General features: G+C 31.2%; 2 protein-coding genes across 3 annotated transcripts; one reads left to right on the forward strand and one right to left on the reverse strand.

Annotated features, from left to right (window-relative positions):
- Positions 1–1,030: 1,030 nt before the first annotated feature.
- On the reverse strand, positions 1,031–4,938 carry LOC130671143 (docking protein 2). The gene is made up of 3 exons (XM_057474867.1): positions 4,497–4,938; positions 4,248–4,421; positions 1,031–3,294 (listed from the first exon to the last, which is right to left on the reverse strand). Exons 1-3 carry the CDS (start codon positions 4,566–4,568, stop codon positions 1,732–1,734), a joined length of 1,809 nt encoding a protein of 602 aa, XP_057330850.1. The 5' UTR covers positions 4,569–4,938; the 3' UTR covers positions 1,031–1,731.
- Positions 4,939–5,871: 933 nt separating this feature from the next.
- Positions 5,872–14,922, forward strand: LOC130662981 (phosphatidylinositide phosphatase SAC2). Of its 2 annotated transcripts, XM_057461990.1 has the most exons (12): positions 5,872–6,422; positions 6,498–7,129; positions 7,968–8,122; positions 8,419–8,591; positions 8,790–8,982; positions 9,039–9,366; positions 9,421–9,491; positions 9,635–9,859; positions 11,267–11,488; positions 11,570–11,883; positions 11,976–12,185; positions 12,699–14,922. In XM_057461990.1, exons 1-12 carry the CDS (start codon positions 6,320–6,322, stop codon positions 13,523–13,525), a joined length of 3,453 nt encoding a protein of 1,150 aa, XP_057317973.1. In that variant the 5' UTR covers positions 5,872–6,319; the 3' UTR covers positions 13,526–14,922. The 2 variants fall into 2 exon arrangements, with proteins under 2 accessions (XP_057317973.1, XP_057317982.1); XM_057461999.1 differs by lacking the exon at positions 9,635–9,859 and having other exon boundaries at positions 5,875–6,422.
- The last annotated feature ends 5 nt before the right edge of the window (positions 14,923–14,927 follow it).

The following is a 14,927-nucleotide window of genomic DNA, read 5'->3' on the forward strand; positions in this document are numbered from 1 at the left end:
GAGATATTAGTAATCAAAGTGCACACAGTTAACATGTAGTAGCTCAGACTAATCGAAAAAAAAAATCATTTTCACGTATATTTTAAATTATTTGACTTAAAAATTTCTCCAAAAACTAATAAATTATAGAAAAATAAATTTTAAATTCAAAAATACATAAAAATTATATGATACTGAAGTTAGCAGACGTCTAATAATTTTTGGATTTTTTTTTAGACGATAAACTACAAAAAAAAAATATTTGAAAAAATTGCACTTGTAATTTTTAAAATTTTCTTCATGTGCATATTTTTAGTTTTTTTTTTTTTTTTTTTTTGTAATTGATTTGGTGAAAAAAAAATCCGAAAATTACTAATTGTCTGCTAACTTCAGGAGTCGGACATGATACTGAAGTTAGCAGACGCCTAATAATTTTTGGATTTTTTTTAGACGATAGACTACAAAAAAAAAAATATTTGAAAAAAAATTGCGCTTGTAGTTTTTAAAATTTTCTTCATGTATTAATTTTTAGTTTATTTTTTTGCAATTGATTTGTTGAAAATCAAAAATTCAAAAATTTTTAAATGTCTGCTATCTTCAGGATCATAGGCGGACTAACTGAATTTTTGAATTTTACTTTTCTTTTAATTTATTAATGAATTATTAAGTAAATTTTTATACAGTTCGACTTCGCTATAAGACTATCATCCTGTCTTTTTTATAAACCAGGTATCGCGATAGTTTGAGAGAATTTAATAGTCTTATAACGAGGTCCTACTGTAGCTTCTAAAAAAATGTGTAAAAAATTTTTTTCAGAAGATTTTTATCATTCGAGTCTCATAATTATTCAAGACGTAATTAAAAAAGTAAAATTCGATTAGTACTGTCCATCCTCAAGTACTTTGTACTAAAGATAGGCAGAGGGTATAAAAGAACCTGGGGCAAAAATTTATATACATATATAAATAATAATTTTGTTTTAACTGGAAATATTAAATAAAAAATTAAAGGTCGTACAATAAATGGTTAACCACTAGATAAAATTCTGTCACATACTGTAATTTTTTTATCAAAATGTTAATTCATGAAAAACTATACATACATATTTTATAAAAATATTTACATTGTAAAAAAAAATAACGTTAATCCCACAAACAGGATATATAAAATCGAATTTTAAAAGCTTTTATAAAGTTTTTTGTTTGATTGTTCAATTTTTTTTTAACTTTGTTTAAAATAGATTTTTGGTATGAATCATAGTTATTATACATTCTTAATTAAACTTGATGTAACAACTAACTGAAAGTAATTGACAATGCAATATTTAAATTCCATAGCAGTTTTGCTTTGCCTATTAGTTAGAGTGTTTTCCTAATCGAATAAAATTTACAATTTAATATTCACGTCATACTTTATAGAAAATACTTTATCTTTTCACAGTAAAAAACACGTATTGCTATTTTTTAAATAATTTTTTGGTCAACGCGAATAGAATACATTTTACCGCGTTTTGGTTTTTTCCTTAATTTAAAAATTTTGATGAAAGCACTGGATTTATTGACATTTATCGATTTTCGATAACTTATAAAATTAGCATAAAAAATTCGAAGTCCATACACTTATCGCAGAATGTAGATAAGGTAAGAGATCCAGTACCCGATCAGGGAACTAGAACCTGATCGGGTACTAGATCTTTTATCTTATTACCAAATTAAAATCACGTGATGTGTAATTTAAAATCATGATATTTTTTTATACCCTCTTAGGTTTTGAAACAATGGCATATTCACTATTATTGTAAACTTTATGTTTGGGTTCAGGCTGCGCAGCTTTTTTTCTTATAACACCATACCCTCGACTGCTGCTATCAGCAAGAACATCTTCAACAACATCATAATCATTCCATGAAGGAACCGATTTTTCTACTGAAGTCGAGTTACTATTATAAGACGATAAAAAATTTTCCGAATTATTAGACGCTACAGATGGAACTTTGTACCCAGAATTATTGTTTCCTTTGTACAAAGATCCAATATGCTGGAGTTTGTCATAATCAGCAGGAGATTCCAAGTTCAGGGATAGATTATGGTCAGATGTTGATACTGATGCTATTGTAGATGAGCTGCTGCTCTCAGTAATTATCGTTTCGTATTGAAAATCATAACTTTTATCATCATCGTTAAAATTTTCACAATCGATACCTATGTCTTCATCAGTTTCATTATTATTGTAGTGACTATCGCTATTACTATGATCTTCTTTAATACTTTTCATCTTCCTGGCAAGTTCGAGATTTTTCATAACAGAATTTATTTGCTCAGGATTCGATTCAGACAATAAATAGTTTGAATCTCGTTTTTCATTGTGAGGAATAGTATCAAGTCCGTGAGTTTTCCATGCGTTATTTCGAACCTCAACTAAATCATAAGAATTTGTTTCGTCATCTTTTGATTCTAAATTAGCGATCGCAGTCTCGAACTTTGAAGAAGAACAATAATTTTGTTTTTTATATTTTACGTCAGATGTATTCAGAGATTCCGTGTCGGCAAATTTTTCATGTGTTAAATTAGGATCGATGTATTTTCTAGGAGGTTTAGTAGGTTTCGGTTTAACCATTGGCGGAGATCTAATTAAGGATACAGAATTCGAACTGGATGTTGATGAATACGAGTAAAATACTAGAGGCTTCTGAGAAGTTTGTGATTCTGGAAGATCATCATCGCCTAAATTTAATGAGCTAAAGTTAGAAGACAGTGGGAGCGGAGATCTTGAACCAGCTTCCATCGTCAAAGCAGCTTGATACTGAACGTCACTACAATCTAATCCAAGCGAAAGAGATCCGTGTTCAGGAATCTCGTTGTTTTTCAACAATTTTTTCATGTATTTCATCCTGGAAGAAATACATCGGAAAATTTCTTGTTGGTTACTGTGCTCTAATTTAAAAGATCCCTCGCCAGACAGACACTTTCGTCCAGCCTCAAACGTAAATTTTCCATCTCTGTATCCATATTTTCTAATATATCTGTATGGCCAGACGAAAAGAACTGTGTCGTTGTCGATAAGCTTCAAGTCTGTTGTAGAAATCACGAGAGTGTAATTCTTAGGGTCTAATCGACATCGTTTCGATGCTTCAGTCTCCACGAGCTTCACTGAAAAAACTCCTTCATTACTGGCACAATATAAATCGTTGTCTTCTTCGATTGTTTGAATTGAAGCATCGTCTCTAAACGCAACTTGCTGGAAGACATTTATCCAGTCACAAGTCTCAGCTTCAGTAAAGCAACCAAAATGATAGTCATTTGTTTTGGTTATCACCTGTTTTAAAATAAATTATTAAAACAGTTGCAAAGAAATTGATTTGGTTATACGACCAAATATCCATGGGAAAATATTTACGTCGAAATTATCCGCGAATCTAAATATTTACATCAAAAATATCTATGAGATAAAATTCACACTAAATTGGAAGTTGATATTTCGTCGTGTACCCTTTTGTAGGAATTTTGTATGGATTTTATATCTACCGGATATTATTCATGTGGATTTTAAGAGTTCAGGAGAATTTTGACGTGGATATTTAGTCCTGTCACCGAAAAACGGGCCAAATACATGTAAAATATTACATGTGTTGTGGATTTTATGTCGCATGGATATTTTTTATGTAAATATTACGATGCGTGGGTAATTTTTACGTGAATATTTTTTTCCCATCCAAAAGTTCCCATAGGACCCAATCAAATGGGTCAAAAATCGTTTAAAAACGAAAAACAATATTGGATTCTTTGCGGTTTTCGATCCATTTAAGTGAATTCTATGGGAACTTTTTGATAGGGTTGTTGTGTTACCCCTTTTTCAGGAATTCTGTGTAGGTTTTATGACTCGTTGATACTTTTTTATGTGGATTTTAAGAGTTAAGGAGAATTTTTAAGTGGATATTTTGCCGCGTAATTCTTTTTTCAGGAATGTTGTGTGAATTTTATGTCTTGTGGATTTTTTTTATGTAGATTTTAAAAATCGCGGATAATTTTGACCTGAATATTTTGTCGTGTAACTCTTTTTAGAGGAAATTTGTGTGGATTTTATGTCTCGTAGATATTTTTGATGTGGATTTTGAGATTTGAGGATAATTTTGACGTGGATATTTTTGTCGCGTTACACTTTTTTCAGGAATCTAGTGTAGATTTTATGTCTCATGGATATTTTGTCGTGGATATTTAGTCCTGTCACCAATTAATTTATACATGACAACATATTAAATAAATACTAACTTCAAATACTTTTGGTTGACTACTCAAGCCAATTTTAATACACGCTTCTAACGTAATAATTCTAGGCGAATTTTGTTTATTAACAAAATCTTCCTTACAATCCCATATTTCTAACCTCGCAATTCCAGATTTGCTCGCTTTGAACAATTGACAGTATCGTTTATGCCACGTTTTCTAAAACAAATGAATTAAATAAATATTTCTGACAGTTTAAATTAATTTTTTAAATATATTTTTTTAAATTTAAACCTTAAGTTGACTCAGAACCCCTTGGGGAGGAAAAAGTAAAAGTCCTCGTTTAATAGGTTCTTCAATTTCCATGACTACACTAAAACTTATTTGTTTTTTTTACTTGCAACCCATAACTTGACCTTTTACTTTCAAAAAATTACCTGACATAAACGTAAAAATTGAATAACAACAAATTAACTTTTAAAAAAAATTTACGTTTAACAAAAAAATTAAATTACTGCGAAAATCACAAAATCATTAAACATTTATTTTAATAAACTGTCTGTATATGAAAATGTTTAGTTGTAAAAAAAATACTGTTACAATTACTGGTAGTTTGGTCCATGTAATTGAACTCTAATTTAAGAAGGAAAAAACAATCACGACAATGACATCCAATTAGAACTTAATAATTTTATAAGCTGCTATATTTCGTTCCAGGACAAAAACGACTTATCTACTGAGCAAAAAATTTATCTTTTGAATACATATGTGTACACATATATATATATTTACAATCTATGATTGTGCAAACAATTACTCATAGCGGTTGCACTAAACCTCAACATCCTCAATATCTATTGAGTTTATTAATTAAATGATACCCATAAGAACGAAAATTTAAAAAATATGAGTGTGAGTGTAGCAGATACGAGACAATTTATAAATTTTAAATAAATAAATTAAAATAATGAAATTTAAAAAAATGCGCGTACTGATTTTTCAATTATCTAATACGCATTTTTAAAATTTTGTTTTACTTGTATTTTATTTATTTATTTGAACATTCAAAATTTTAGTAATGTTGGGTACATTCACACTCATAAAGAAATATTTTATGACACTGAAGTGAGCTGACGTCTAATGACTTTTGGATTTTTTAAAAAATATAAACTTTGAAAAAAAAGTTTTTAAAAAATTGCACTTATAGATTTTTGAATTTTCTACATATGCGCATTTGTTAGGTGACGGTGCCAAGTTCTGATTTTCTATGGATTTTCTTAGACGGTGACAAGTTCTGATTCTCTGTAGTCTTTTTACAGAAATTTCGAATTCAAAATTTTCTTTTTAATTAAAGATTTACGTCAGTAAGTAAGAAAATCAATCTGTGTCATCAAGATCTCGATGATCGATTATCTGTATCATCGAAAATCTGTTTAATGGAAATTCTGATATTTGGGATCTGTCATTGACATCCACTCAACTTTTTAAATATTCGCGCTTAAAACAATTGCGCACAGAGGTAGTGCGCATCCACATCTGCGCGCGCGCGAAAAAATTTTCTTGAAAAGAAAGCGACAGAAATGTGACATTTAGTAGGAGACACTTAACTTTTAGTGGGGATGCAAATTAAGGAATCGAATTGCTATTGGCTGGGTACTTATTGGAGTTGGCCTGTAATGACAATTGACAACCATTTAATAACCACTTTAGTATTACTATGTATTTTGAACTAAAAATTTACTTTTTACACAACTAGTTATTTTTAAACAAAAATGACAGTCCGTCATAGAAATTGAAAACAAATATGTCAATATGTGGTTCAAATTAATAAACTAAAGAAAATTAATTTGATAAACGGAAAGTTAAGTTAAATATTTTGATATAATTTTTTCTTTGTTTCAATTTTCAAGTTTGTTACACGAGACAACAATTAATAAAAATAAAACTTCATTGTTTCAATCCCTTAATGTCAAACGTCTTACTAAATATATAAGATTGGAGTAATTTATATACAAATGAACAAAATTAGAAGAAAATCAAGAGAAAATGTTTTGCAGTAAATTTTAATTTTACTGTTTATTGTTTTTATGCTGAATAATTAAGTCCGAAAAATAATTATGGCTTTCGAATTATTTCGATGCGACACACATTTTATTTTTGTTAAAGAAAAAGACAGCCTCTGGTGGGATAAAAATTCTGGAGAATTTTCAGTAAAATCTGGTTTGTAATAAAATAAATTTTACTGATTTATAAAAATAAATAGTCGATATTCAAATTTTTTGTTTTGATTTTTAGATTGGGAGTGGGTGAGCGCTAATAATTTGGAATGCCTGGGAATTTTTTATGGAATCATTGGTAAAATCGACCAAACATCTTTTATGGAGTCAAGGATAATGTTAATAAAAGACGTATGCAATGTTGGTGAATTGTATGGAAACCATATAATTTACCAAATAAAATCAGTGGCATTCCTTGAACTTGGCAGTAAGAATGTAAATATCAATCTCCTTCCTTGTAAAAAACATCGCGATATGAACAACAAGTCTCTTGGTGGACCTCTGGATGATTCACAAAAAACGGGCTTTGCTAAAACTTGGGGTACCATAAAAAGTGCGACGAACACAATAAAAAGTACGACTCAACAAGCAGCGACACTTGCAACTTCGCAAGTTAAGTCAACAATGATCAGAAGAAGCGGAAAAGACAAAGAAAAACTTGAAAAACGGCTACTCGAAGAGCTGAGTAAAATATTTTCTGAGACTGGTTCGTTCTTTTTCTGCCATACTGGCGATATAACAAACAGTTTACAACGACAAAGTAATTATACTGAGTTACAAAGTGGAAAAAATAAACGACCTTTGTGGCAAACTGTAGACGATAGATTTTTTTGGAACAAAAATATGTTACGTGATATTATAAATTTAAATGTAAGCTCAATGTTACTTATTTACTAGGGGTGGCGAATGGTGTTCGAATCGAATCATATAATTCGAAACTTTTCGAATTACTCACCCAAGTTTGGTCACCAGTACACTAGTTGTCTACGTCTTTATATAACTATAGATCTTGCTGCAGACACTGGTACAAAGTTTTAAATTCCAAGTCTTGTCCAAGACTCAAAAAAAAACTTTGTGTTATGTTGTACTTAAAGAATTGGGCAAGAATATTGAAGATATATTGCTCAAGGTGCATTGGTACAGTGACTTGAGCTAATCTTGCACCAGAAATTGCTTGCATATACTAACGCATATCTTGCGCCAGATCTGCTCCAGAAATGTCATATTGCACTGTCTGTCTCACTTCTGTCTCTGTCACTTTTCCCCTCCATTGGCATACGATACAGGATCCTGGGGTAAAGTGACAGAGATAGAAGTTAGATATATAGAGAATGTGATATGACACTTCTGGAGCAGATCTGGCGCAAGATGTGCGTTAGTGTCTGCAAGTAATTTCTGTTGCAAGACTCACTCAAGATACGCGTAAGTAACTTTACTAACACATCTTGGGCAAGACATCTTCAATGTTCTTTTTTACAATATCATGTGCAAGTCCTGCAACAATCTTGTCTTAGAATCTCGCATTAATATCTTGTGACAGATTGATAGGTATATAAAGACGTAGACACCTAGGGGTCTTCCTCAAGATACTTTCATAAAAATAGTAGAGTTTCGAATTATTCGCACAGCCTTATTATTTATGTGTTACTTTTGCTGTTCATTATTTTAATTTCGTAAGTGATAACGATTATCTTCTTCTTTATTACAGACTGAATTAGCGGATCACTGGATTTTACCAATAATCCAGGGTTATGTACAGATTGAAAAGTGCAAAGTTGAAACGGGTTATGATCAGCAACCCATTTATGAAATATTTCACCTTGCGATAATTTCAAGAAGAAGCCGGTTCCGAGCTGGGACGAGGTATGAATTTTCATATAGTAAATAATGATTGTAGTTTTCAGACACAAATTTTGAAAATGGAAGTAAGTTCTGAATAATTTTTATCATGGACTTGAACTTAACGGAAAATTTCTACACAAAAGGAAAATTCTTCTAAAAAATATTTTAAGAAAATTCATTTGAAATTCTTTATTCAAATAACATGATTAGTAAATTAGAGAATTGAAACCGAGTCTAAAAAAAATCTGGAAACCGGTTGACCCCGCGGGTCAGCCTCAAAACTTCTCCCGGTTTTAAATTCTATTTATTTGAACCAGATATAAGAGAAGAGGCGTTGACGATGACGGTAAATGCGCAAATTATGTTGAGACTGAACAACTGATTTGGTATCACGATCATCAAGTATCGTTTGTTCAAGTTCGTGGGAGTGTTCCTGTATACTGGTCCCAGCCTGGTTATAAATACAAACCGCCCCCTCGAATTGATAAAGGTAATCTAATAGAAGATTTGAAGTGTAGATCTGGTGAAAAATTATATACACACCAGGAAAAAAAGTAGGACGTCCTTCCTTTGTTGCCACCCTTATCTTCTGCTTGGATAGGCAATTATACACGCGGGTCGGAATGCCCTACTTTTCTCCCTGAGTGTTACATACTATAACACCATTATTGTAATGATTTTATCGCAGATGAAAGCGAAACTCAAATTGCATTCGAAAAACATTTCGCTGAAGAAACCTCATGTTACGGACCCATTTGTATTGTCAATCTCGTAGAACAATCCGGTAAAGAAAAAATAATTTGGGATGCATACAGTGATCACGTGATAAAATATAACAGTCCTGATATTATTTACACTACATTTGATTTTCATGAATATTGGTAAGCATAAAAACTATGTCAAAGTCACAACTGATTTCAACAAAAATAATTTTCAGCCGAGGAATGCATTTTGAAAATGTGACGATCTTAGTTAACGCATTGTCAGACGTACTAGGAGAAATGGGATACTGTTGGCGTGATTCTCAAGGATCAATTTGCTCTCAAAAAGGTGTATTCCGTATAAATTGTATGGATTGTTTAGACAGAACGAATGTTGTGCAGACTGCGTTAGCAAAAACTGTGATGGAAATGCAATTTTCTAAGCTCGGATTGATACCGCCCGATGGGTCGCTTCCGTCAAATATACGACAGACATTTCAGTCACTATGGGCAAATAACGGTGATATCATCAGTAAACAGTACGCGGGAACGAATGCTCTGAAGGTAATAAATATCCGCCTGTTGTTGATGTTATTATAATTTTTTTCTCTTTACTAGGGAGACTATACGCGAACCGGCGAGAGAAAAATTACCGGGCTTATGAAGGATGGAGTCAATTCAGCAAATAGGTAACATACAGATTGTATTTGTTTCCGTAATTTTTTGACATCACTTTAATATTCAGATTAAAGATCCATTTTTTTAATTTTAATTATTTTTTATTAAACTGTTGGAATATTCATACCGGTTTTCGGTTCTCCTTTAATCGTAGATATTATCATCAACACTTTTTGGATGAGACTTATCAGGCAGCGATAGATATTACCCTCGGTTATCCTATCGATACTAAAAATCTCAAGAACAATTTTTTGCATACTTTACATATTCTTGATAACTGTTGCATTGAACTCATACCTGTTAAACCGCCAAATATAGAGCTTCAATTATTAAATCACCCTGACATTTTACTTGTGACAAATATTTTTAAATTTACGAGGTTTGTTTATCCTCAGTTAAATAATTTTTTACATTTTTTCCCCTTTTAATTTTTAATATTCATTTTATTACTACAGTCGAATTCCATTAACTCGGAAATAAATTTCACTCAGGACTTTTTGGCGTTTTTTCTACTTGGGAACATTGTAATGAACAAAAAATATTTGTATTGTATTGGGTTATACCCAACAGGGAAAAAGTTACGGGCCACTCATCATAAGAAGACAAGGACACTGTCATTCTCATTTATCCTCATATGGATCTGAACTCAAAAAATAAATTTATCTTAGGACTTTTTTGGGTTTTTCCTATTAGAGGACATCATAATGAACAAAAAACGTTTATATTGTGATGGGTTTTTCCCAACAGAAAGAAAGTTACAGGCCACTCTTCATAAAAAGGCGTAGACAGAGGCATCTTCACCCATGTTCCCCCATTTTCAAATAGGTCTGAACTCAAAAATAAAATTTTTTCTAGGCTTTTTTTTGGTTTCTTCTACTAGAGGACATCATAATGAACAAAAAAAGTTTATATTGTGATGGGTTTTTCCTAACAGAAAGAAAGTTACAGGCCATTCTTCATAAAAAGTCGTAGATAGTGTCATTTGCCTGCATCTGCCCGACGTCGATTATTCAAAAAATAAATTTATTTTAGGACTTTTTTGGGTGTTTCCTACTAGAGGCCACTATAATGAACAAAAAACGTTTATATTGTGATGAGTTATTCCCAACAGAAGGAAAGTTACAGGCCACTCTTCATAAAGAATCATCTACACCCATCTCCACCCATCCTCATATGGGTTTGAACTCAGAAAATAAATTTATCTTAGGACTTTTATGGGTTTTTCCTACTAGAGGACATCATAATGAACAAAAAACGTTTATATTGTGATGGGTTATTCCCAACAGGAGCAAAGTTACGGGCCACTCTTCATAGGAAGGCATGAAAAGTGTCATCCTCATTTATCTTCATTTATCCTCACATGGGTCTAGATTCAAAAAATAAATTTTTCTCAGGATTTTCTACTGAATTTTCTACTAGAGGACAAGTTCCAAAATAATGGAATCCGACTGCAATAACTATTTTTTAAAAGTTATACAGTCGAATTCCGTTAACTTGGAGGGTTAGCTTACGGATGAGCGGAAATTTCCTGGGAATTCCGACTTGTCGAATGCCCCTTCCCCTTAAAAGAATAAACTACAGCGCGTGCGCACACTAACACATGAATTATACATCCATGGGTATACACAGAACATACAAATGTAGCACCGGGTGGGAGACAGCGTAGCTCGTAGCAGGGAAAGATTGAGGGGAAGTTCCGGGTTAATGGAATCCGACTGTATACTATTTTTATTTTAAATATTTTATTGTAACATAATAAGTTGATTTACATAAATCAATATTTTAGGTATTATTTAAATCGCTTTAAAGATGTATATAGACAAGCAAGTATTGATTTAATGTTAGGAAAATCAGTCAGTGAAGAAATATTTCAAGAGCGAACTGAAGAAGAAGATAATGTTGCTACCGCACTTCATGTTAAATTACTAATTGAGGATTGCAAAAAACTCTTAATTTCAAATCCTGAAGCTGTTTTAGGAAGTTGGGGACTTATTGATGCAGATCCAGTGTGAGCTTTTAATTTTTTTATTGTTCATTCAATACCACATCTGTTATTTCAAAAAAGTTATTGATAAATATTTAAACACAGAACGGGAAATCCCAACGAGACGGAAATGGACACTATTTTAATTTTAACTAAAGACAACTATTACATCGCAGACTATGATGATCAAATAGACAAAGTTACGAATTACCAACAAGTTCTTTTGTCTGAAATTGAAATAATTGAATTTGGTCAGCCAGAAATTAGTGCATCGTTTTTTAAAAACAAACAGCATCACTGCATTCGAATAAATTATCGCTTAAACAATGAAAGCGGATATTTTCATATGTTCCGATCTACAAACTTGAGGTTTTTCAATAATATGGCAGTCGTTATTAAAACAGACGAAGAGGCATTAGGTGGGTTGAGTAAAATCGTAAAATTTAAATTTTCCTTTGGAAAAATCTTTAATATTCTGGTAATTTTGAGTTATTGTCAAATATTTTTTTAGAATCGATGAAAGCAATTTGTGAAGCTTTTTCAGTAGCAATCGAAATTGCTGGATTACCAGAAATTCCGATAGTAATGAATACTTCTTTAATTAAAAAAGTAAGTAAACAAGTAGAAACTAAAGAGTCTACTGGTCTTTTGGACATATCATCATTTCCACAATTAACTAGAAATATTTCTGAAACTCAGCTTCATGCTCTTAAGAATGCAGGTATTTATTTTCATATATTTTTATTTATAGTTTAAGGTAAAAAAACTCTAAACCCGATCAGTGCCATTAGTCCTCGGTTAAGAATTCCGATTGAGTTTAATCGGAATTAATCGGTTTCAATTACGGACCTTTTTTTTTTTACTAGCGTTAATTCGGTGACTACAAGAAACTTATCATTGATTACTACCCAACTCTATTGCGTTTAATTGTAATTAATAAAAATTCAAAAATTTGTAATTCACGTAAAATTTAGCTGCCATTTTTATTTTTACTATTGTTGTTATTTTTTCTTTTTCACTCTCCATTAACTACTGGCAGCAGCACTAGTGTAACAGTAGGATTGAAAAAAGAGCGAAATCTAAGACAAAAAGGCGGGACATCCAAAATAAATAATTTAAGTTGAATAAAAATTAATTTTTAAAAAGAAAGTAAATTAATATTACAAAATAAAAATAAAATGAGCGATTGAGGTGTGCACTTTTGGATTTTGCCATTTTTTTTTTTTTTTTTCAGGTACCAAAGCGTTCAATAATATGTCTGAACAATTTAGTAAGTTGAATAAATTAAGTAATAGCTTCAGTGGCTCGAAGAAACTGCCATTGAATCAGGCAGAAAAAAAATCATCGAATGATAAAGTGGAACAAAATGTACAGTCGAAAATAGTTTTCACTATTGAAAAGTGTGAATCTGCTATTGAAGCTGAAAATTTTGATTTCGATAACAACAGCTATGACGGCAGTAGCTGCGATAGTCCATCCTTTGAACTTTCGAGGAGAGACAAAAATATAGATGGTGATAAAGTCGGTAGTAAACAAGAAAATTTTGAAGGTGACAATACAAAAGCTGTAAATCCGAATCCTACAATAACTATTCAAAATACTGATGCTCAGGAAAAAGATGAGAAAGAAAAAATTGTACCACCATCGACTTTAAATCTTGTAAAGAATATCAGTCACTCATCAAGTGAAGTTGACGGTAAAACTGATACTTATAATTTGATAGAAGTTGATCAATCAGAAGAAAGAAAGCACAGTAGTCTTAGTGAAGATTTACCGCAAAAAAATAATATAACGTCTTCACAAAGTGAATCCGCAATAAAGTCAATAAAATCGAACATCACAAATGCAACCAGCCCGGTCGCTAATACGGCCAAAGAAATTCTCTCACCGTTTTCTAAATTTGCCAAAGGAGTTCAAACATTCGGTGCGAATTTCGATCCGAGAAAACTTAAATCGAATCAAGGTACGGTTACCAAGACCTTGTCGGATCACCATTTGGATCAACGAGAAAAATTAATCGAACGCTGGAAAGGGTGTAAGTCGATGTTGATTGCTTTGTAATTAGTATTAATTATAGTATGCGAAACCACTGTGTTTTAGAAACAGTAGGTAACCGTAAATAAAGTGCTTAATATGTTTTAATTTAGATCATTGTAATGTAATCTCACATGTATGTGTTCATGATACCAGCATCGAAACTTTAAGTTTCAGTGTTTCTTCAGTGGTCTTGAATTAACTCGTTTCTAACTGGCTGCTGACACTGAAACTTTAAGTTCCAATGCAGGTAATCATGAAAAATATAGTGTGTAACTCAGGATGAAACACGATTTCAGACTGCGAGTTATGTCAGCCAACTTCACCCTGTTCTGAAATCGTTTTGTTTCATCCCCTGTCACAGTGTATTGTGTGATAAGAGATTAAACAATACGATTTCGGGCATCACATGAAGTTTGAAATCGTGTTTTATCCTACGTCACTCACTATATTTCCCATAATTACCTGGATTGAAACTTAGTGTTTCAATGTTTAGTGCTAATCGACACAAGACGATTTAAGATTAATTGTATACGTATCACTTTTACTGTTAGTTTACATCCGGTTCTGACAGTACTGAATTACCAGAAGTAAAAATCTTATCCAGTGGACAAAAACTAGACGTTTTTTTTTGCTATAGACAAACTAATGGACTGAAATTAGTGTAGTTCGTTAGGCAAAACAGGTATTAAATTCTTAGTTTCAATGCAGGTGATATAAAAAATTCAGTATCATAGTAAATTATAGTACAGAAAAATAGAATTTAAAATGCAAAAGTCAGAAAAAAAATTCAGAGCTGTTTCATATTTTAAAAGTTATCACTCAATTACATAAAATGTTATAAAATTCCATCTACTGAAGCAAAAAAAAATTTTTGTTGGGAATAGAATTCATTCATTGAAAAATGCAATACAATTAATTATGAATACGGTTTAAAATATTTGGATTATTCAAAATAAAAATATGAAATGGACTCAAATTTTACTCTTCATGTGCTCTTATAATTGGACTGTAATATGTGTAAATATAAAAACATTATCGATGCATAGCTCTCATTGAAATCTGTACTGAACAAAAAAATGAGATTTTTATTGCCAAAGTAAAAATTAATGAGGTCTGCAGATAAGAATAAAATCGAATTTATGTTTAAACTTAAATTATTTATTCGAATTAAATTACCAAAAAATATTATTTTAATATTTTTTCATTATGGTAAATATAATTTTTTATCACAACCAGTTATTATCATTTTATAAATCTATATATATACATATATATATTACAAAAGAAGTCATACTCTGAAACTGATGAAACCACACGAAATTTTTTAATTTCATTACTTATTCTTTAAGTATTAACAATAACGAAAAAAAAAAAAATTGAATATATTTGAAATACATAAAAAAAAATGAATTGAACCGAATCTCGA

Source organism: Microplitis mediator, chromosome 1, assembly GCF_029852145.1.
Source record: "Microplitis mediator isolate UGA2020A chromosome 1, iyMicMedi2.1, whole genome shotgun sequence".
NCBI classification, from domain to species: Eukaryota; Metazoa; Arthropoda; class Insecta; order Hymenoptera; family Braconidae; genus Microplitis; species Microplitis mediator.

What these genes read in the sequence shown, in the direction of transcription:
- LOC130671143 (XM_057474867.1), bottom strand. Translation starts at nt 4,568, where the DNA reads ATGGAAATTGAAGAACCTATTAAACGAGGACTTTTACTTTTTCCTCCC. An exon ending in GGGTTCTGAGTCAACTTAAG is followed by an intron (nt 4,422 to 4,496) that starts GTTTAAATTTAA and finishes CATTTGTTTTAG; the next exon opens with AAAACGTGGCATAAACGATA. An exon ending in GTCAACCAAAAGTATTTGAA is followed by an intron (nt 3,295 to 4,247) that starts GTTAGTATTTAT and finishes ATTTTAAAACAG; the next exon opens with GTGATAACCAAAACAAATGA.
- LOC130662981 (XM_057461990.1), top strand. Translation starts at nt 6,320, where the DNA reads ATGGCTTTCGAATTATTTCGATGCGACACACATTTTATTTTTGTTAAA. An exon ending in CGGTTCCGAGCTGGGACGAG is followed by an intron (nt 8,123 to 8,418) that starts GTATGAATTTTC and finishes TATTTGAACCAG; the next exon opens with ATATAAGAGAAGAGGCGTTG. An exon ending in AACAGACGAAGAGGCATTAG is followed by an intron (nt 11,884 to 11,975) that starts GTGGGTTGAGTA and finishes ATATTTTTTTAG; the next exon opens with AATCGATGAAAGCAATTTGT.